This window comes from Alosa sapidissima, chromosome 4 (genome assembly GCF_018492685.1).
Source record: "Alosa sapidissima isolate fAloSap1 chromosome 4, fAloSap1.pri, whole genome shotgun sequence".
NCBI classification, from domain to species: Eukaryota; Metazoa; Chordata; class Actinopteri; order Clupeiformes; family Clupeidae; genus Alosa; species Alosa sapidissima.
The window spans coordinates 32,948,620-32,971,987 of record NC_055960.1 but is presented as its reverse complement, the minus strand read 5'-3'; the positions used below and the strand labels follow the sequence as shown (position 1 = coordinate 32,971,987).

The following is a 23,368-nucleotide window of genomic DNA, read 5'->3' as shown; positions in this document are numbered from 1 at the left end:
TTTGTGTTTTCGTTTCCCTTAGCCACCAGGATGTTAGGCCAATTAGTGACGAGAGGGGATGACATTAGTTAGTTTCGAAATTGAAAATGGCTGTGGTAAACGGTAGTAGTCACGCCTGCAACCATTCAAAATTGTGTACATTTGATGTGTAAATGTGTACATTTATATAAGTTAAAGCTGCAGTTGGCAAGATTTTTTATCATATTCACTGAAACCGACACTATGCCTCGACAGAACAACATAAATCAGCCGGTTTTAGAAAGAAACCCGCACTTCTACCTCCACCTAGAGCAGGACTGTGTGAGATCTGACTGTCAATCACATTCTGGTGCGCACTGACGAGCACAAACTCGATGAGAGGGTGCTCGGTGGTAGTTTGGGAGGGGCATGAGAGTTGTAAACATTCAAAAGTTTCTTGACTGCAAATGTGGTTTGTTATCAGTAACGTTAGGAATCCCTGATCAATGTGATTAATTATGCTGGACCAGTGATTGCAAAGTTAAGGCAAAGTCTATACCCATTATTATTGGGTTGGAAAAATTGTGAATACCCAGACTCATATCATGAAGTGAAACGAAGTAGAGAGTCTGGTGAAACCTAGCCTGGCCATTTGCGTTCCCCTTGGTACACTTCGCTTGTACAAGGGTCTGGGATCTCGGCTATTGACGAACGTTTGCAAGCTGGATGCGTGGACTCTGTAGAAGTTTGAAACGATTGGATCTGATTTCACCCAATCGCTAACGTTTGGCCGTGACATATGTCATGCGCCAGCTCGATCTTGAAGTAAGCTACACTACAACGCTCAAAAATTGTGTGCGCTGTATAGCCTACAACAACCATTCCCCACCAGAGTGAACAAGATGGATGTAAATGACTGATGCCAGCTTTGCGATACAAATGTAACGGTTAGTGGAAGAATAGCAAATAGCAGATTACTATTCAACAGTAAGGTTGAAGATAACATATTGTAACAACGATGAGAAGTTAGGAGACGGGGAGGCTGATATATCGTTCCAAAACTCGGTAGTTTATTTCCTATAGATGTACAGGCTAGTGCACGGGCAACAGGAGGTGTCCACTACAAAACAACAAACTGATCGCTGATAAATCACGGTCTCAATCACTCGTCATTCACACTCATCGGCCAACAACACAATGCAACTCACTCGCACGTAATCCACTTCTACTCTGACCAGGGCTTGAAAACGAAATTATTTTTCAAACGTTCCGTTCCGAACGGTTCAGATAGGCCTATGTTTAACGTTTTCGTTCTTGCATGCGTTCCGCCACCAACATATCGGTCCTGAACCGGTTCGGAACGCAAAATATTGTTCGTTCTTAAAGTTCCGGCAGTGTTTGGCGGGCCTATCAAGTCTATTTTTGTGGACTTTACCTTAGAATAGACGTAGGCTACTAATTATTTCCCCTTGATTTAGCCTATACCGTAGCTATGGCCAAAAATAATAAATCACAGGCGGCATCCAAAAACATTCAGATGGGCTATCCATCCCATAGCCTACAGACTTACTGTAGGCCTAACCTATGCCTATAAATAATTTCTTATCAAAAATATTTCTGGATACGTGCTAAACTCCTTACCTGGTTGTAGCCTTTTGGAGTTTTATCCATATGGAGATCTTCAAAGGCTTGCGCTATAATTCCAACCCTGTTTATAAACGAACCTGTCTGTTGCTGACAAGGCCTCTCTCAAATTTCCTGTTTAACTCTTCTAGACTACATAGAATAGGCTATAATTGCGCAAACATTTCAAATCCCGACTTTAAAACGACAAGGCGTGGACAGGCAAAATAGGCTATTACGCATAGGCTACAAACAATTTCCAAATCAGTTTCAGTAGCCTACGCCAGTGTTTCTCAAACTTTTACAGACCAAGGACCACTTAACCATTAGAAAAAACCTCACGGACCACATAGCTAATAGACACAATAGGCCTACTCACTGAGGCCATCCTTAAAAATATTTTCGTTTGCCGTAACCCGACCGACCCTGTCAATTTAGAACCGACCCAAATATTTATTTTTTTCCCCCTTTTAGTCCGACCGACTTGCCGGTTGTAAACTTGCGTTAATACCGACCGATTGTTTTTTTTTACTCTAAACAACCAATACAAATGCAATAAAATAATATTTCTTTTAGTAGGCCCACGTATTGTGAATATAAATTGCCTACATGCAAACGTGGCTCACTTTGCGTGGCTCACTTGGCGTCATCTCTACACCATTGGTTTTACGCATGTCACACTATGGCCTACGCTTCGTTTCATTCACACAAACTGATAACGCTTTTACTTGGCACGAAGTTCTGGAAGAACTGTGGCCAGATCTTTTCTCATCCCTTCTCCCCCTAGTCTAGCGGTTCAGCATTTCTCGAAATATGGGTCCGCAACATGGAGACTGCTGGTTCGCGGAGTCGTGGAGTGAAATTAGGCCCGATGCTTCATCTGATAATTTGCTGCGCAGTTGATCAAGAAACCGCGGATCGACGAAAAAAGAAAACAAACGTTTCTGCTATCGATGTCATTAAACATGGAGCCCTACAATTAAGTGGTGGTATGAGCATTCATTCAATGCGCGTCTGCGCGAGAGAAACTGAAACTAATCGATAACGTTGGTATCAAAGCTCCGCTTCAACCTGTTGGAAGGCTATTTATTTATTTAACGAAACTTAATAGAACGACGTTGTTTTTTGGAACTTCCTTAGAAACAGAGCAGAGACTGTTTAATATACTGTATAGCATTGAGTATTGTATAGTCAAATTTCAATATAACGTGGCCAAGAGCTATTGTAGCCTTCTTTCTGGGTACATGTAGATGAGCCCTATGACCCAAAAGTCTGCCATGACCGGGCCTCAGGTCAAAGAAGTTTGAGAAAGGCTGGTCTATATAACCTGCATCAGAATGAGGTTTGCAATGGTGCGCCTGAAGGCACGGGTTGAAGACCCAGTCAGTTACGTCACGATATGCACATTTGTGTAAATTCATTCCTACGTAATCACAATGACCAAAATTGAACTTTTTTTTTTACTTTGAATCTTGAAAAAAAAAATATTGACCTACCTACCGACCCATTTTTATTTTTTTTTGGCTGTTACTGCAAACAAAAATATTTTTAAGGATGGCCTGAACCCACCTTGCTTATTGTCTTTGCACCTTGCTTATTGTGTCAGAGGATTCATATGATTTAAATTGGCATAGCTTACATAGGCAGTATTGCAGAACTTTGGATTTACATACAAGTTGGTTCAATATTGCAAACAACGCATCTATATTATTTTTTACAACAGCTCGCGGACCACTTGGGATAGCTTGCGGACCACACTTTGAGAAACACTTCAAGGTAGGTTACACAAGATAGGTTACACTCAAGGGGGCAGGCGAATTCCCGGAAGTAGAAGAATCGACGTAGGCTGGAGGGACCACCTCTCTGCTAACTCCCATAGAAGCTCATTCATTCTAGGATTTTTTTGAAATACCATAACTTCATATAACATATATCCTGTGCCGATATTGTAGCTTCTGTGTAATCCACATAAACACTACAAAGGCAAAACAGACTCCACTACCTCGTCCGTAACGTTGTTTACCCGTAAGAAGAATGGTTAGCTTGTTCGGTTGGAGGGAAGCTAGCTTTGACGTAATCTCTCTTTCGCGCAGTAGGGAAATAACCGTATTGTTTGGATAAGAAGCTCAGTCCACCTTACTGTCTATGACGGTAACTCATAAGAAAAACCTAGCATACACGACCGTATGTTAAGGTAAGGCATTACACAGAGGCAACCTAATAATAATAAAAAAGTAAACCTATTTTTTTTTAAAACGGCACTAATCATTACAGAGGTTTTCGATGGATTGACCGTAGGTCGGAAAAGTGGAAAGAAGATTAGCTTCAAGGCTATAACTTTTTTGTTTTGTTGACTGTTTTTGAAGATGATCATGTATGGTAGCTTCAACATTAACACGACTTGGTGAGGATGATATTAATAATAATACATAAATAAATGTTTAACTTTGATGACTTTGAAGGCGAAGGAAGTGTGAGAAGAATTTCTGTGTATCTATCAAATGAGTTACAAGATTCAGTTCGATGGCTAACGTCACGAAGTTAAGTGTGAGTCTGCGCAGTACTGGGGGGACCAACTGAAAAATCGTTCTATTTGACTCAGTGCCCTCCCATTGAAAACGACGGAGTCTGTTCGTCCATTTCTTTTACTGTCTATGGTTACACTACAACAGCAAGACAAAATATACCCATTTGGACCAAAGGTCCATTTATTCGTTTTTTTTTATATTTCAAACTGCAGAAATCAAATTATTAAGCTGTTATATAGAGAACGAAAAAAACCCCCGTTATTAACCGGTTTTGTGGATTTCAGAATAACGTTTCTGTTCCGGAACAGTTGAAGACCATTTTGTTTTCGTTTCCGTTTCCGCTCCTCGTAAAATTCCGTAAAATTCCGTTCGTTTTCGGTTTTCGTTTTCGTTCCTTGAACCGGTTCGGAGCCCTGACTCTGACTAAACTTACTAGACGCCTTAGAACCCCCTATTCTATTCCCTCCCCTCATCAATCGCTAACCTATCTGAACTCCAAAATATTCCCTCCCGGACACCTCCCCCCAATTAAAACACATCAGAATTCATTGACACATCCTATGACACAGGAGGGAGAGGGAGACACAAACACTCGCACACACACACACACACACACTCACACGCCGGGAAAACAGAAGACACAGGGGAAAGCCCAACACGGGGGCAAATAGCCTCGGCACTACAATATCATCACAATTGTCAAAGCTAGATGTGATCATTGAAAACACGCCGCTTTGTTCATACCGGGTTTGTCGCACATGCTGTAATTTAATATCGAGGCTACTGTGTGATACAAATCAAATATTTCCCAAATCCCGTAGGGAGTAGGGCCACGACATCTTTGCCCGAAATAAAATGTGTTAAACACACCTTTTGTTCGGACTTCAATTCCTGAATATTTTGGAAGCGTAGCCAGCACGGACTGAATTGCTTCATTAACTTATGCCATTGCCAACTCCTCGAGGACTACAATTCAAACACAGCGCAGAATCTCAACGTCGACGCAGAATCTCAAACTCCCGCCTCCTGCTCACTGATTGGCTCGGAGTCGAATTCTCCGTTGCGAGCAAGGCCAATGGCCGGAATCCCAGATGGAGTCGTGGAGGGAGATGCAAATCGAGCGGAAGTATGTAGAAAGGCAAGGCCAGGCTAGGTGAAACCATGCTAGCTAAAAAAAAACAACCAACCAAGAAAAACAGGGCTAAAAGCATAACATTCTTGAGAACAGGTCCATAATATAGCAATGCTTTAAATAATGATATTCCTTTTTTGCATTTTGATAATCTAGACGGACAGAAAATGCCATTAACAACATTGTGAAAGCAAATGATCTTGTCCAGATTATTGCACTTGGATGGCATATGAAGAAAGATGGTGAGATAATTGTTGTTAATGACATTTGTGGGTTTTGGTTAGGGCTGCACAATTACCGCAATCGGAATCGCAGTATGAACCAACACAATTGCCTAATCGCAAAAGTAAAAATAAATGTGCACAGTTTTTTGTCACATTTATTTTGTCACATTTATGACTTTTATATTCATGTCATCCTCCTTGACTGTGCTACTTCTGGTTGGTGGATGAGCTTGAGCCTCACAGTCCATGCTGTGGTTCTTGTGCACTGGCCGCACTCACCATTGGCATTAATTTGGGATATTGAACTGAATCAGATCATTCACATTCAAAAATCATATCACAAATCATAATTGCAATCGCAGTATATTAACCAGAGCAATGTAATTTTAAGTAACAATAACATCATGTATTTTCTGTGAATCTTTAAGACTCTGAGCCCATACCAAAGTGGCATATCCTGAAACAAATGGAAGGGCAAATTCCAAAATCACTTCCTGAACTGAATGATAGTCAGCAAAGTGCTGTAGTACATGCTGTCAACAACAAATTCACTTTAATACAAGGTCCACCAGGTAAGACACTGATTATACACTGAAAACTCAGTGACTATGGCCTTATTTTTCAGTACATATGGTTCATTGCCATTTTCAGCAATAATTGTAACATATGTTACCTATGTATGTTATCTATTGAAAACATTTCTGTACAGGTACTGGGAAGACTGTTGTTGGAGCCTACATAGCATATTTATTCTGTAAACGACTGGCGGAGGTTGATCCTGAAGACAAGAAAGAAGTTGTTCTCTACTGTGGTCCCTCCCATAAGTCAGTTGATGTTGTCGCTGGTATGTTAACATTTAGAACATGAACTAAATATCCAGTCAACGATTTTTCTGGAAGTCATGTTTGTTTTTGTGTTGATGTTTATATTTAAATGAACAAGCATACACTTTTGACAAAAACAATGTGCATTATATCTTAACTAAGGACAAAAAAGCACACCAGCGAAGTAGCTCATCACTCCTTTCAGTATTCCCAGAGAAACTCAACACAAGGTTTTATTTTAGTGTGGGGGTCAGGCTGCCCCCACTTTGTCCCCATTTTTCGGAGCCTGGGCAGCCTACAGAAACCTGAGTTTTTTACACTGTACTCACGGAACGAGCAGCTAGCAGATTGTGAGGAGAGGATTTCTGAATGGGACAAAAAATGTTTAAATGGGCTTTAAATGGCGCACAATCACTGACTGTACCTTAAGTATAAGCATTTCACTAGTATGCATGTACAATGTACAACTTAATTTGCAACTCTTTACTGAGATCTACCTTATCCAGATGGTATCCAGATATTTGCACTATATTTTTTCTGGTCTGCAGAGTACCTTCTTAAATTTGAAGACGGACTGAAACCTTTAAGGGTGTACAGCAAGCAGATAGAGATGCAGGAATTCCCCTACCCAGGAAGCACTCTGCAACTGTCACGGAAGTCACGGCAGGAAAAATCAAACCCACAGCTCAGGTGATTGGTAACTGTTATGGAATCATTATGTTATATTGAATTATGGAAGTAATATTGAAATACTGTTTTCCAGACCATGAAAAAGTATGAAAGTTTGGGTGAAAGTTTTATGAAACGTTTTGCTAATAGTAAGTAAGTAAGTAAGTGTAAGTATATACTCTTTTGATCCCGTGAGGGAAATTTGGTCTCTGCATTTATCCCAATCCGTGAATTAGTGAAACAATGCACACAGTGAACACACAGTGAGGTGAAGCACACACTAATCCCGGCGCAGTGAGATGCCTGCAACAACAGCGGCGCTCAGGGAGCAGTGAGGGGTTAGGTGCCTTGCTCAAGCCGTGGCCTATTGGTTGGGGTTCGAACCGGGAACCCTCCGGTTACAAGTCCGAAGTGCTAACCAGTAGTAACCAGTAACCAGTAGTAATACATCTACAAAAAGTAAATGCAAAAAACCCCATCACAGGTCAAACTTTTCTTGAGGAAAACTGCAAGCACCATGTTTTATTATTAATAACTACAACCTATGGTTATTGAACAAAAGGATATCTTAAGGATATTTTTTTTTCTATAGGAGCATTACCATGCATTATCGTTTTCGGGACAATGAAAACCCTTACTCAGAGGAAATAAAGGCCTTTGATGAGAAAATAAAAACACTTCAAATGTCGGAGCCATTAACGGAAGCTGAAGAAAAGGAAATAGAAAAGTAAGAATGCATTGCACTCCATTTATGTTTGTTGATGTGTGCACACAGATCACTTACTCGTAGTTACACTGAAGCAGGGTAACTTTTGCAGGTAGCTCTCAGTCTTAGTATTCCATCCATAATTCCCAGCCCATGAAGGTCATCTCTTGTAGATAGAAATTAGGGAGGATTGCCAAGGCAAACATCGAAACAACATGTAATTTTATGGCAGTGTGTTGTCTTAAAGCAATTCAACTGAGAAAGTCAAGAAGGATGCAAAGAGAAAGATGTTCTAACTTTGTGCAAACCTGTATCAAAAATGTAGAACTATATGGTTGGTAAACTTGGTATCAATCTACTCCAAATGCTCTATAACTTTTGTCCCAATATGTCCCTAATTACCCAAGCATCCTGTTTGTTTCAACAGAAACATTCTTGATTTGTTTTCTATTTTGAGTTAGTCCTCACTACTCTACTGGATACTTTATCCTTTCATCTACAGCTACAAAGAAGTGCTCAATAAAGCGCGGGAGTATGAACTGAAGAGACACGATGTTATCCTCTGCACTTGCACGGCAGCGTCCTCTGCAAGCCTCACAAAGTTCATCAGCGCCAAAATGATCCTGATTGATGAGTGCGCCATGGCAACAGAGCCGCAAGCACTGGTACCACTGGTCAGCTACAACCCCCAGAAGGTATGCAAAGTAGAAACCGCATAAGTAACTGAAAGCTAACTGAAGCAAGATGTAGCAAATGCAATCAGGGAACATGTATGCAATCAGTAGAAATGTCATTATAAAATGCTTCATTCTGTTGTTGTACATGACTAGTACTATTACAAGTAGCCTACTATAGTTTGTTATTTTGTGCAGTCAATTTCCACATAATCCAGAAAATCATCAGAAAAGTACCATGTGTAGTTTTTGCTGTAAACAAACAAACAAACAAACAGAAATTCTTCCAATCAATTCATTAAACAATTATCTGAAACATCTTTGTGTCCTAAAATGCATTGTCACTAGTCAAAAGCTTATTTAAATTTAGTAGGATGTCCACATTGGGAGTGTTTTTGTTATCAAACGTCAGGCGGAGGGTGCAACAAGGCGTTCCTAGGTTTCTTAATCAGTCATGGGTGTGTTTTGGGAGTACATCATTTAAACCAATGAGAATGACATCAGCGCATCAGTATTTTGATAGTCAGCGGCGCAATTGAATGAATCTGCTTGCACGAGAGACTGTGTGGAACAGTTATTCCACTAAACCATGCTTTACTAAAACCTAGCAGAGTATAGCTAGAGCAGGGGCGGGCAAACTGCGGCCCGCCAAGCACATTCATCCGGCCCGCTGAGCATTTCATTTGGTTATCAGGCTGCTCCCTATTTTTTTCCTGCGATAGAGACGACGTTGGTTAGCTTTACTGCAAACTGCTTTTCACTCTCCTTAGAGAACGTTTACAATGTCAATGTCAAAACATCATGTTAAATAGAGATAGCATCATGTTAAACTAAGTTAACTCTTAGTTATCTCCTTTGCAGCAGATCTAACGTGAACATGCGATCCATTTAATTGGGAACGCGTCTGCACTCACGAGAGGGAGAGAGAGCCGCAGGTTCCAGCTGGCTTGTCATTGTTGATAATTGATATCTCCTTCTTATAAGAAACTTTTAAAAGGAAATCATGAAGGCAGCAGTAGTTCCCACTACTGACCATTTAAAAAGTGTAAGAGGGCCATACCGTAGCAGGCAGAAGATCATTGAGAAATAAACGTGAATTAAAGCGACAGTGCACAATTTATACATTTGTTAAACAACATAAAATTAGCAGTATTTTTAAGCAATTCATATTTTAAAAGAAATATTTTGTCATACTAAATTATAGGCTATAAAAAATGTATGTTTATGTGTGTGTCGTGGGGGGTGGCGTGAACATTTTTGGCAATGTGAAACTAACTTCACCGTGGTGTCAATCAACGACAAAACAGTTATACACAGTTAATTACTTTCACTATTGACTGACAATGAGTTACCATCGAAAACATAGCCTGGAAAAAGCAACGCTTACCGGTCCGTGTAACGCTTTGCAGTGCTATGTTCTATTTGCAGAATTCACATGAAAAAATATAAAAATAGGCTTAAAAATCCGTTATCCATTCTTTAGGACGGCACAGTAAATGGGTTATTGTTGCTCATTTTGATTTTCAATTGAGTACAGTTACGGTTTTCTGTTCAGAAGTTAAAAATTGAAATGATGCGTCAATTTTCTAATTTTCCTTTTTTGCCCTTGTGATTGGACTGAACCACGAACACCGGGGGGAGAACACCATCTAGCTGGGCCAGGCTAGATGGTGGAAGGGAGCGCCGCCTGAAGTTGTTTGTGATTTTGACTCATTACTTTAGAGATTAATGACAAACTTTTTGGGAGAAGGCACGTTAAACATAACTTTCAGCCTATGTTGAACATATCTACAGTAGCCTATATTTGAATACCATAGCCATGCCATAGCAAATAATTCCCCAAAGCAGAATGTCATCGACGTCAGTCTTGGCTATACCGGGCTATACAGGCTACCCCGAGCACTGTTTGACATGGTATTTTTGCTTATTTAACGCTTTACGCTAGACTAGGTTTCATTAGGCTAAACGAAGACACAACGGTGAGCCTAATTTATCCGTTTATCCATTTATTAATTTCAACAGCAAATAGCCTACATTGGCCTGTAGGCTACTAGGGCTCACGTAGGCCTACTCATAAGTGTCAGGACGCAGCAATGTCTCCCTCTGCATCTGAAGTTCTGATCTCGAGCTGACATTATCAATCGCTTGGCACCTTGATGCAAGCGGAACTGTGTTTGATAGCCCTCCATCTCTACATCTATTTTTTACAGTCTATGCTCTACATCCGCTGATAAAATGTGATCACCAACACCGCGCGCCAATATCTATCAGGTCACCAACCCCTACGCGTGGTTCAGCCCAACAAAAACAGTAAAAAAAAAAGGGGCCAAAATCCAATATTAACTGAATTTTACTTTTGTTTCCAATCCAGTTTCTGTTTTCTTTATCTTGCGTGACTAATGACACATTTAGAAAATAGCAGCAATTATCTATTTGCTGACCAGTTAAAACAAATTGAAAATTGGATTATTGAACACATTTTTTATTTGGACCCGATGGATGGAACAAATAGAACAAAGCACTGCAAAGCGTTACACGGACCCTTACCCCAATAATGTTCGAAAAACGTTTATCCTGCAGAGAAGTTGCTTACATCTCATGACAGTGCGTCTTCAGCTGTGCTTCATATTTGCCTTTCGCTTAATCACTGATCCGTCATTACCAATTTGCAAATGATGGTGAATAACTAGGCTACTCATTGTGAGATGTATTTCGTAATATCTTTATTCTAATTATGTTTCCCATTTTAATTGTGTAATTTGTAATGTTTTGCATGGATGTCCGCTGGTGCGTTTTCGCAGGGGTTAAAGTGGGGGGGAACGGGGAGGAATGCACTTCCGCCACCTCAGATAAATTAATAATAAATGTAGGCCTATTCTTTACCAACGATATAGCGCAATGATATAGTAGGGCAATTCCATGCAAAGGTCATCCTTACCATGGAAAAAAAAGTTGTGCATACGCAAATAGAACTGTTGTTAAAATCTTCATTTAGGTCTATATTTTATTGTTTGTAAATGATCTGATTGAATTTGATGGAGAATTACACTCTTTTTACATCATAAATATAGTGTGCAACCATACAGAAACAACATTTTTCACATGGTAATATTATACATATTTAAAAAGTGGATAAATGGACTCAAGGTTCAAACAAATTGTATCCTTTGACAAATTCCAGATTGACAAGGGAATGGTAGAGCAATGTGTATGCTCAGCTTGCCTTTAAGACCACAACTCCTGACATTTGTAAGGCTTTTGTTTTTAAGTCAGCAAGTTCCATGGCCATGTCACATCCATAACGTTTTATAGGAAAGGTTTATGCTACACATACAGTATTGATGCGACAATGTCCATAGTGTGCCCCTTTCCTACTTTTAAAAACTTTAATGGTGCGTTATGGATGTGACGTTATGGATGTTACATAATGTGACTTTACAAGACTGGAGACTTTATTTTAGCTCAAAGCAGATAAACGTCTGTTCTGGTGGCATGTCAGTTTCAACGCATTTCACCTTAGTGTTTACAATTGTCATTTCAAAGATTATTAGGTTGATCAAAACCACAGGGAGGCCTTGCCTAAGCATTAGCAAAACAAACATAATATTAAAATACCTCCAGTGATTAGCCTAGCCATAGCCTATTTTCAAGTGGCCTGATAATGAAAATCTGAACGATTATCTTCCCGTAACTGTCATACTGTTGTTGTTGTACAGTAACTGGATTAACGTGTTAGCTGGTGAAGATGGCTGACTTTGCAGCTGGTGTTAACATAGCAACCTCCTGTTGCAGATCTGTTCAGCCTGCCGCTCACGTCTGCTTAACACAGTTTAATTTTAAATGTGACGCGATATGCCAGCATTTGAAGTGTCAGGTCCTCTGTAGCTAATACCCACAGAGTAACATGAGTAATAACAGCAATAAACTAGATGTACCGCATAGCGGTACAAAATATGACCGCCTCTCAGTCCTGCACATTCTCTTCACAAAAATAAACCACACTTGTCAATTTGTCTCCTACTCCTGCAACTCATGTGCATGTAAATGAGTGTGTGCATATGTGAGTTTGCTTTTGTTTATAAGAGTGTGTGTGTGGGTGTGTGTCTGTGTGTGTTTATGTGTGTGCATTTGTGTGGGTGGGTGTTTGTGCATGTGTGTGCGTGCTTGCCTGTCTGTATGTGTTTATGTGTGTGTGTGCTTGTTTCAGTAACCCGGGAATCACTGACCAAAATTAATGACGGTAAAAGAAAAAAATAAATGTATTTTTTATATTTTAAATTACTTGTTGTCCTGATTCTTCCTGTGGATCTTAGTGGGCACTGAGGAAGCAATAATTTCATCGCTAGTTTTTCATGATCACTATTTCAATTGTTTCATATCAAAATTCACTACTTAATAATGTGTTTTATGTAGTTTGTCGAGGACTGGTTCAGACACGTCACATCCATAACGTGAAACCGTCACATCCATAACGCCAGTTTTTCCTACATAATGCATTAGGAAAATGATGCATAATTTCAAAAACACACTTTTTGTGTTCATTCAAGTCTCCTTCATGCTACATATATCATAGTTTCGGCAGTTTCCTTCAAAATTCACAGTTTGTAGAAAACCTGTAATCTCTCACAAAAGTGTGTCTTTCATGTCACATCCATAACGCTGATAAAATGCCTTGTATTCTTAGGATGAAAATGATTATATGAAATTTGAGGATTTCTCAGTATTCAGAGGACAGAGGTTACATTAAAAGTTATGCAAATTAATTCAATGATACTAATTTTGCCCCTATTCTAAGGCATTTTGTTTACCAATATGCATTCAAATGTCACATCCATAACGCTGGAACTGCCCAGTATATTTTTTGGGCTTTTTATGCCTTTAATTAGATAGGATAGTGGAGATTGACAGGAAGTGAGTGGGAGAGAGAGTCGGGGTGGGATCCGGAAAGGACCACGGGGCGGGAATCGAAACCGGGTCGCCGGCGTACGGTGCAGGTGCCCCAGCCAGTTGCGCCACTGCTGGGGCCGCGCAATGATATTGTTAAAATATATGGTGAGTTAATTTTTCGAGTGTACAGAGGCGACCAAGAAGCTAGCAATTCTTGTCCAAAATGTATTGCTACACCACGCTACTCAATAAGTTGTCCAACAGTGAGTCATTTTCCCTGTTGCACCGACACTGGATTTTAGGGTTCCCCTAGCCTGGCTAGCGCCACCACTTCTCAATGAGATGTGGTCTGGGAACCAAACGTTCATTTTCTCGTATTTGAAAAAAATGCCCAGATCCGTTTATTGGGTGCCACGGATGTCTATCAAATGCGTCTGTGCATAGCTCATCATCGTCTTGCTTTCCCCCCTGTTCTGTGATTGGTTCCCTATCTGAGGCAAAAATTAGGGCGGTAGTTTCCAGGCTGCCTTAGCAGCGTGAATCAAATCGCGCGCAAGGCAGCATGGGAACACCCAGGCTAGGGTTCCCCCACCTGCCAATGATACACACCATGATAAAAGTGATGATTTTTTTTGTTTGTTTGTTTGTTTGTTTTATCTTGCTCTATTAGGCTGTAGTATGAAAAATCTGGGATTTTTTTTTCAAAGGACCCTCCCATTCAATTTCTATGAACCTCTACCAAACGGTTGAAGTGCCTGTTAACGGTAAAAGACTTTGGCATGAGATTATGTGTTTTACTGAACAGTTATTTCCCAAAAAAAGTGGTATTATCTTGTAGCCCTGGTCCCAGAGTTTAAGAGAAATCATCTTTGCTGCCATCTTTAGGGGAAAGTCCGTAGGAGTCGATTGCCAAGTGTGTGAGTAACAGGCTCTGGAAATTCACAATTTCGTCGGCGTTTAAAACTTCATTTCAATTTCAAAAGAAATACTGGACTATGTTTTTTTTTTTTTTAAAACGGCGACGAAATTGTGAATTTCCAGAGCCTGTTACTCACACACTTGGCAATCGACTCCTACGGACTTCCCCCTAAAGTTGGCAGCAAAGATGGCAACATTTCCGGAAAGGTACTGGCTTGATGAAATTCATTCTGGACTCTCTATCCGACCACATAAAGACCTCGGGATACTTCGGTTTGGCTTTAGGTACCCTCTACTCACTACCACGTAAGTGTAATGTTGTTTGGAACTGTAGAAGAGACATAAAAATAGCGTTTTGTAGCAGGCAAAATAATATGCCCTTCTCACTTCCACGCTATGAGTTTTGACTAAAAACGGTAAAATCGAACTTTCTCAAAACACATCCGAATGACATGATTTTGATGTCAACTCAACGTATGTACTCCCAATCATCCGTAAATTGATCTAAAGTGCATTTTAAGTTTCTAAGTTTCACAATGTGTTTAAATTGTTCAATACATTAACAGGCCAAATACAAAACAAATGTTACAAATATTGCCTAGATATCTGTAAATATTAACGGACTAAGAGTTTGAAAAAGTAGTCTGATCACAAAATGCTAAGCATGCATATAGGCTTGAGTTTCTTAAAGCTGAGCTGTGCTTAAATTGTTCAATACATGATTTCATAACAGCCCAAATAGAAAATAAATGTTAAATATAGCCTAGATATCTGATAATATCTAGATATTTACTATTAATATCAGATGATTTACAGTTCTATGTAATATGTCATGTTTCATACAGTGATGCAGCTCTACTGCTGTGAATAGGCTAAATACAACTTTGATTTCATTTTTAATTTTTATGTAGCCTACTGTATAGTAAACTTTGGCCTTGGTGCCCTGACGTGTGGCCTTTGTGCCCCCCGCCAAATATGCCTAACTGAAGGCCAAGTGGCCTTGCCCCTAAAATTATGAAATTCAAGCCTGGTTGCTGTTATCAAACTCAAAATGAACATATATTTTCCATCAAATAGTTACATTTTTCATTTTCGACATTTTGATGTTGTCTGTGTCCTTTTGGCAAATAAATATGAGTTTACTAGATTTGAAAATTATTACATTCTGTTTTTATTTGCATTTTACACAACGTCCCAACTTTTTCTTATTTGGGGTTTTATTTGTTAATACAGAAATACTGCCGTTTTAGATTTAGCTCCGCCATGTTGAATAATTTTTTTTGAGTTCACTTTCAAGCAACGTACATCTCTCGAGTGGTGTCACGTTGCTTGGCAACGTTAAACGACAAGGCTAAAGATTAGAACTATTTTTGTGGGTGTAGGATGAACAAAAAAATATAAATAGACAATAGAAAACACAATTTTGTTAGTTGGTAATGGAACTGTTAAACTATAAACCTTGTACCTTTGGCCGAATTACAGCAGTGGGGATATCCTTTACCAACCCCACTCCTCATATTGCTTAAATATTAAATGCTGTGTCACCTTTCTGATTCCAGTGATTGCGCATAAATGCAAAAATATAAAACGCAAGAAATATAAAGTATAACATTTTATTTTTTGGATATAAACAGGACAGGTGTTAAATTCCTAGTGCTCTAGGTATAGGGCATTTTCCACAACAGCCATTCAAAAACCAAAAGCCTATTTACCTTCAAATAATCCCCAACAGAGCAGTCGTCAAAAGGATTACACTAGGGATAAGTAGGCACTTTGCTTCATTGGTGTTTCGTTGACTTAACCCACTCCCCTCCGCACTCATGATGGGTTCTCTACTAACAAATACCGATAAATTCTTCGGTCATTCATCTTTGTTGCTGTGGCCATTTATGATCCAATCAGCAACATAACCAGACAAACTGCATGCCCTTGATGCAGGCACGCACAAATACCAGCAAGTACCAACAAGTTCTATAGTCATTTCTCTTTGTTGCTATGGCCGTTTATCATCAGCAACATACCAAGCCAAACTGCAAGCCTTTCATGTGGGCACCAACAAATTCCCCGATGCCAGCAACCAACCAATATCACAAATTCTTTAGTCATTCCTCTTCATTGCTGTGGCTGTTTATGATCCGATCAAGCCCTTGATGCGGGTACCAACAACTACCACTCCAGAAACACAGTGGCAAAATTTCTCACATCTCAGAGTCAATTCAGATTACAACATGACCCAAGTAGTCTGTAAGCGCTTCAGCCTATAAGATAAATATAGCGATGTAATAATTACAGATTAATGCATTTTGTATTGTATTAATGCATGATTGTGTGTTTATTCATGTCGAATGTTGTACACTTTACAGATTGTATTACTGGGTGACCACAAACAGTTGCGACCCATAGTGACCAATGAAAGGGCAAAGAAGATGGGCATGTCAAGGTCTCTCTTTGAGCGCTGTATAACCTACCATGCGTATAAAAAGGCAGCTTGTACGCTCAACACGCAGTACAGAATGGTAATGCATTGTGATTACTCCAAGCACAGGTTGTAATTAAAGTAAATAAAATCTTTACAGCACTAATTATGATTATTATCAGATGTGAAAAATATACTTATTGATGTATTGGACTGACAGTATTGACTACACGACATATTACACCGATCAGCCAAACCATTATGACTACTGTTAGTTGAAGTGAGTAATATTGATTATCTCGTTATCATGGCACATGTCAGTGGGTCATGTGAGAAAGTTAGCACACCCATGCAAAAGTTGACTAAAAAGACCCATCCCAACCTTTAAGGACACCAATTTTCTTTATGAATGAATAATGTGTCGTAAATAAATGTTCTTCCTTAAAATATAGGGGGCATAAGTGACTATGCCCCTGTGTTAAATTCCCATAGAGACAGGACGATTTTTATTTTTACATGACACCAGGATGCACTATGGGCTTTGGGCAATGGTCTGCTTGTAAATCTTGGGTCCTGCCATTCATGTGGATGTTCCTTACCTAAGCATTGTAGCAGACCATGTACTAAACTACAATGCTAATGTGCTATAAATGTGGCACAGACAAACAATGCTAGAGTTTGTGGATTAGCCATGGGCTATGTTTGTGGATTAGCCATGGGCTATATGGAGCTGGCAAAAGGTCATGATAAGAACCGTGTAGACTCAATGCCCTTAAAGTCACAGTGCACCATTTAAAATGACTGTGTCATTGTTATCATATAAATGTTATAACATAGTGGTGGTGGTGGTGGGGGCGGTTGTTGTGTTTTGGGGTTGTGTCTCTTGAGACCAAATCTTGGGTCTAGTGGAGTCCATGTCTCGACGGGTCAGAGCTGTTTTTGCGGCCAAAAGGGGACCTATACAATATTAGACAGGTGGTCATAATGTTAGGGCTGATTGGTTTATATTAATCTATCAATGATATATCGATGTTATAATATAAAAAACAATAACATACCAATATAAAACATATTGGTAAAATTATCATTATTTTTACAGCATGAAGAGATTTGTAAGTTCCCATCAAGTGCTTACTATAATGACAAACTGATAACAGCCTCCAGTTGCAAGGCGAGTGTCCTGCAGATACAAAGACATGGGATGACACGATCGACTCGAATAGTCTTTGTGGACATTAAGGGGGAAGAGATCAGTCAGTTTGTTTCCACAAAAAAAGGAAATGAAAAATCTGTTACAAACCGCGAAGAGAGCATCGACGCCGTAAGTAATACATACATCCATATTTGCTCCATATACATTTAAGAACAAAATGATTCATACTCCTGGCAAATATTGATTTACAGTAATGTTGATTTTGTTCTGACTGAAAATGACACTGCCGCATGCCAAAAGATTGCAAGACAATTGGTAGAAAGATGGAATCAGAAAAAAAAGTGTCATCTTTTTAAACATTTTTATGAAAAATGATGTGTCTAAAATTATTCATACCCTTCTTAAATAATCAATGGAAACATCTTTATTTGCCATCACAGCTCTCAAAATGGTTCTTATAATACCTACCAAGCCTCTCCATGTCTTCACAATTATTCTAGACTGCATCTTTTTAGCAGCAATCCAGGTTTTTAGGCAGGAACGGATTACTTGTCATCACTCTGGCCTTGTGCCATTTCTTGCCTTGTTTGGCTGTATGTTTTGGATCATTGTGTGGTTTAATGGTCCAAAGCCGCCTATTGTGGCAGGTCTCTCGGCAGAATGCCTGATCTTTTCCTCCAAAAATCTTATGTAGCCCCTTGTTTTAGTGTTACCATTTACTTGGTTATTTTCATATTCATACAGTAGTTATGCTGTGTTTTCCTTTTTTTGTAACAGACAAAAATAGCTGGCTTGTTGGTTAATAAGGGTGGTGTGAATCAAGAAGACATTGCTATCCTGTCTCCTTACAATGCTCAAGTGTCAGATATTAAAAGACGGCTGAACAAAAAGAAGCTTACTCAAATCACCGTCTGCACTATCACAAAAAGCCAAGGTAAGATGTTGCAGTGCTCCTCTCCTGGATCTTGTATCTTTTTTATCTTTATCAGCTTCAGTGTCCAAACATAGGATTACTACTCACTTTAGTTTATTGAGGAACACCTATTTTAAAAGGCAATTCAGCTATGAGTCAAGTAAGCCTTTATTTAGTAAACCATCTTATATTTGTTAAAATTACATTCATGAGCAAAAGCTGTTCTTTTCAATATCTAGCCGTAACCTGTGAACTGTGATGATTTGTTTGTTTTACTTGTTGTCCCAAGTGAACAGATCTATAGAAGTTAGTGGCTACTTGATAATATTATTAAATAAGGATGGATTCACACAATCACTATGTCTTCTGGCAGGTGTGGTGCAATTAAGCAATAAGCAATAAGAGGCTGTTGGTTCCAGTGATTTTAGAACAGCTAGGACACAACTCAAAGCAGAGTTTTTTTTCTAAATCAGTTTCTACACATACCTGACAAGGTTTAAAGGAAAATTCCTGTTTTTAGCACTTTAAGGCCCTTTTCTGGTTTGTTTTGGATTAACTAGAGTGGTGGACACCGAAATTCTGACGATTGGTCCTGTCTCGACTTTTCTGACTCGTTTTGAATCGCCTTTGACTTCTCAGGGTGGCTGGCAATGGGCATACTGTAGTAGGCTACTCAAACATGTCCTAAAACAACCCTTAACGTTTGTTTTCAAAACTGTGCAACTCACCGAGTTACTGTCTTTTTATCCAAAACAAACCAGAAAAGGGCCTTAAAGGAATTTTCCTTTAATAAAATAAAGATTGAGAAATATAATGATTTATTAAAAAATTATAAATATATATTTATTTTCGCAGAATGTTGTGCCAAGCAACGCAGAGATGCAGCAATACTAATTTGTGATTGTGAAATTGTGGCGCAGTAATATAGAACATAATGTGATCAATAATGTGAAAGGTTGCAGTGTTTTACAATGACTTTCAATGTGATTCACCGAGATATAATCAAAGACCGGAACTATCCATTTTAGAAGCAGCCTCTTTCTCTCCTGTCAGCTTTCAGTCAATCTTCCTGTCAATTTCAACTGTGCTATCCAGTAAAAGGCAAAAACCTTATACTACTTAAAATGTACTCATATATGTTTCATCTTCTCTCTTCCAGGCAGTGAGTGGCGCTATGTGATTCTATCTGTGGTGCGTTCATGCCCCATTCAGGAGGAAAACACAAGGGAGTTCCGATCCAAGCATATAGGCTTTGTGGGGGATGCAAACCAGATCAATGTCGGTATCACCAGGGCTCAAGATGGCCTCTGCATTTTGGGTGAGAGAATTAATCAGTGAAGTTGTCCTTCAAAACTGCACTCTTATTGGCCTTGACATCAATCAAGCGAATAAGCGACCTGACAACCCTATCAGTAAACCCTACCTGCATGCAGTTTGCTATGGGAGATTCAAAGGTTGTATTACATTCAAACCCCTTCTACCAACCTAAGGTGCTGACCTCAGAATCATTAAATTGGCGACCTTTCAGCCAGATGTCCAGTAGGATGAGCTCTGGCTACACAAACTCTGCCTGGTTAGAGAGCTGCATGCCTACAGTACTCCGAACGAAAGTGCCCCCTGCAAAAGACTGAAGGGTTGTTTGTCTGCAATGGAGCTCAGGCAGTGGGCCATACTGTATCAAAACAAAGACTCTCCCACTGGCTAGAGGAAAAGGGCAGGGCATGGGAAGGGTGAACGGCATTTCTATCGAACATATCTAAGCATGAGCTGGATTTCAGGCAGCACCTTTGTCCACTTTTATAGCCTGGACGTGGCCAGGCATCTCTTGCCTGCTCGGTGTTGTCATGCATTAGTGAGAGCTCCTTCTACGCCGGGAACCCCCACAGTTCATTTCAGAGCCATGGACCCACCATGGCTAGATCTTATCAATGATGAACTCCCTGCATATACCACACATGCCACCCGTTGGCGATAAGCGTCGTTCCCAAGCTCTCCACTTGATGTAGTCTCTGAGCTTACGCTGAGCTACAAAGCTCAGCTACGACTGAGTACTAATGCTCGTCAGTACTCTGCTTGTGTTAGGGGCCAATGACGCGCTGCCGAAGACGTGTTCCCATTGCTCACCGTTGAGTGAACTCGACTGAAAGAGAATGTATGGTTATGAGTATAACCTCTGTGTTCTGAAGGTGACAACGAGACTCAAACCCGTTCGTACCTCATTGCTCTCAGGACCTGGTCTGAAGCATCGCTTCAGAAGGAGTAGTAAGGATGACTTTATTGTGACATGCACTTATATAGGCATAGGGCTGAGAATCCATAAAACAGGTTGTTAGAGATCCAGTTCGATCACGTCACCTGAAGATGACTTCCCATTTGTTAATATTATGTGTTCTCCCTCAGAGAACAGATGTTATATTTTTTGACCTAAATATCTAGTGACTGTTTGGGTATCTTTACAAAACATTTGTTTTTTGTTAAGCATGATATATCAAATGGGAGGATTGTGTTTATCACAGCCCTTAATATGAGCACAAAGCACCCATACTAAAACAGGATGTTGCTTATGTATGTTTGATCTTTTTTAGGTAACCAAGAATTGTTGACCTGCAGCAAAGCTTGGAAAAAACTTCTGAAATTTTACACAGAGAAGAACTGTGTTGTTACAGCTGAAGATATTGATGTCAGGTGAGCAACTGAGCTGTACACTTAATCTACTTTGAATGAGTTTATAGTGAAAATTTAGTATACTTGCTTAGTATACACCTATTTATGGGTGCTGTAAGGGTTGGGGTTGGGGGGTTAGGACGATTCCAAGTGGCCTGCATTGACAGATGTCCCTCACAGAACAATATTATTCTTTCATAGGGCCTAGAACTTCTAGCTGCTCCCCTGCCACACAAGCATGAAAAGACAGTTCAATGTTTTCCCCTCTGCATAGAGAAAGCCTTCAGGGTGGTGGGTGAGAGTTGGGACAGGCTACCTGGTGGATGGTGTATTAGAAGTAAGCCTTGAGGAAACAGATGTTTCCTGTCAATATTTTTGTGAGAGACTAATGTTCATTGATGTCATTGTCAGGAAAACCTCACACGCTATGCATAATTGCATATTATTTATATGTTCTGGTCTAGAGAATCAGAGTTCTATCTTCGGGTAAACTGTTCCCAGGAACACATGAAATGTTTTGCATCACACTTCATCTTTAAAGTCTGGTTTGTGTAACCTGCTAGATTTATCTATTGTATTTGTTCAGAGATTATTTCAGATTTACAGGCATTTAACAAACATCAACATAAATAATCATATAAAAGACAATTATACAAATATATAAAGAGACCAATTGCATTTGTCTTCCAACCAGGGCCTGCATAAGACTGAGCTAGAATATATGATGGACTAAATTAGTTTTTTTTTTATCAGTAGGTTATGTTTTCTCATTTTTAGTATATTGTGTACATTGTATATCACTGAGTGTTTTTCCTGTCTTTGTTTCTAAAATGTGTTATTACAATTAAGTTTCTGTATAGCTTAACATAACATGCCAAATACATAACATTCTTTATTGCCAGCTGTGGCTTTTACATTTACACTTTTATATCTTTGTCATGGACAGTTTAATGACTTTTAAATAAAATAAAATTATGTGAAATTTGTAGGTCACTTTTGAGTAAGAAACACAATCTTTATAATTATTTTCATAATTCAAACATGGAAGTAGCCTGGGAATACCAATACGACCTTTTGGCAAATTTGGAATCTGCTCTGCAGGTCAGTCTGGCCAAGAGGCCAATGAAGCCCATTTCCAATGTCCCTAAAACACAGGCACCCAAATACAATTGCTAATTCGGCATGGATGTAGCCTGGCTAACGTCAGACCTCATCTCATTGACATGGGGTCTGGGAACTAGACATTCATTTTCTCGTATTTGATACGTGGTTTACGAATGCCCAGAGCCATTTATTGGGCGCTACGAATGTCTATCAAATGCGTCTGTACGTAGCTCATAACGGCTTCGGTGTGTCGTCATCGTCTTGCTGCCCTCCCTCTGTTCTGTGATTGGTTCCTTCGTTGAGGTGAAAACGAAGTCCATAGAATCCAGGCTGCCTAGCAGCGTGAATAAAATCGCGCACGTAAGGCAGCATGGGAAAACCCAGGCTAGCATGGACGTGTATTTCTTTGGAAAATTAAAACCTTCATTTACAAGATTTTGGTTTTGGTAAGCGATTAATGTACCAATTTAAGTTTATTTTCACTGCTAGCTACGCCCCTGCTGGAAGCCGTACTGTAAGTCAATGAACCTTTTCCAGACCCCCTCCCAATTGTACAATTGTGAAGGTCTGGGTGTTCCCAGGCTAACATGAAAGGGCTAAAGTAAAGGGTTTGAGAAAACATATGCATTTAAAATGTTTGTCACTTTATACTTTAAAGGTATGTATCATTTAGGTGAAGGGAAAATATATTTGTATAAACAAGGTGATATTGTGCTATTGTTTATTTGTGTCTATTATGTGTTTCTCTGTGTATCCTCATTCTGGTAGTCGGTTTGGATAAAAATGTATGCTAAATTAATACATATAAATGTATATTAAATAAATGTAGTAGACATGGGCAAGAAAGGGCAGAAATCAAACTGGTCAAACTGTTCCTTTAAAGGTATACTATGCAGGTCTAGGTATTTTTGGCGAGTTTAGAGCTCCCTCTAGAGTCACAATGTATTTATATGTTACTCTGCTATTGTAAATAGC

The 23,368-nt window shown here is 39.5% G+C and overlaps 1 protein-coding gene and 1 long non-coding RNA gene across 17 annotated transcripts in view; both read left to right on the top strand.

The window, feature by feature from the left end:
• LOC121707081 (helicase with zinc finger domain 2-like) overlaps nucleotides 1-22,271 on the top strand; it is a 57,807-nt gene extending 35,536 nt beyond the window's left edge. For 6 of the 16 annotated variants that reach the window (XM_042089342.1, XM_042089343.1, XM_042089351.1 and 3 more), the window contains 12 exons: nucleotides 5,398-5,483; nucleotides 5,894-6,037; nucleotides 6,175-6,309; nucleotides 6,838-6,979; nucleotides 7,551-7,685; nucleotides 8,167-8,359; nucleotides 16,507-16,659; nucleotides 17,659-17,880; nucleotides 18,490-18,646; nucleotides 19,785-19,943; nucleotides 21,211-21,310; nucleotides 21,491-22,271. In XM_042089342.1, the coding sequence (XP_041945276.1) occupies nucleotides 5,398-5,483; nucleotides 5,894-6,037; nucleotides 6,175-6,309; nucleotides 6,838-6,979; nucleotides 7,551-7,685; nucleotides 8,167-8,359; nucleotides 16,507-16,659; nucleotides 17,659-17,880; nucleotides 18,490-18,646; nucleotides 19,785-19,943; nucleotides 21,211-21,310; nucleotides 21,491-21,497 (1,633 nt within the window). In that variant the 3' untranslated portion in view covers nucleotides 21,498-22,271. Of the gene's footprint in view, nucleotides 1-22; nucleotides 227-3,304; nucleotides 3,358-5,397; nucleotides 5,484-5,893; nucleotides 6,038-6,174; nucleotides 6,310-6,837; nucleotides 6,980-7,550; nucleotides 7,686-8,166; nucleotides 8,360-13,895; nucleotides 13,990-16,506; nucleotides 16,660-17,658; nucleotides 17,881-18,489; nucleotides 18,647-19,784; nucleotides 19,944-21,210; nucleotides 21,311-21,490 lie in introns of those variants that run through there. The other 10 variants (XM_042089350.1, XR_006031229.1, XR_006031232.1 and 7 more) reach the window with 10 other exon arrangements.
• A 414-nt stretch (nucleotides 22,272-22,685) lies between these two features.
• LOC121707089 lies at nucleotides 22,686-23,095 on the top strand. The gene is made up of 2 exons (XR_006031236.1): nucleotides 22,686-22,864; nucleotides 22,931-23,095. It is a non-coding gene; the product is annotated as an uncharacterized LOC121707089 (long non-coding RNA).
• Nucleotides 23,096-23,368: the final 273 nt, after the last annotated feature.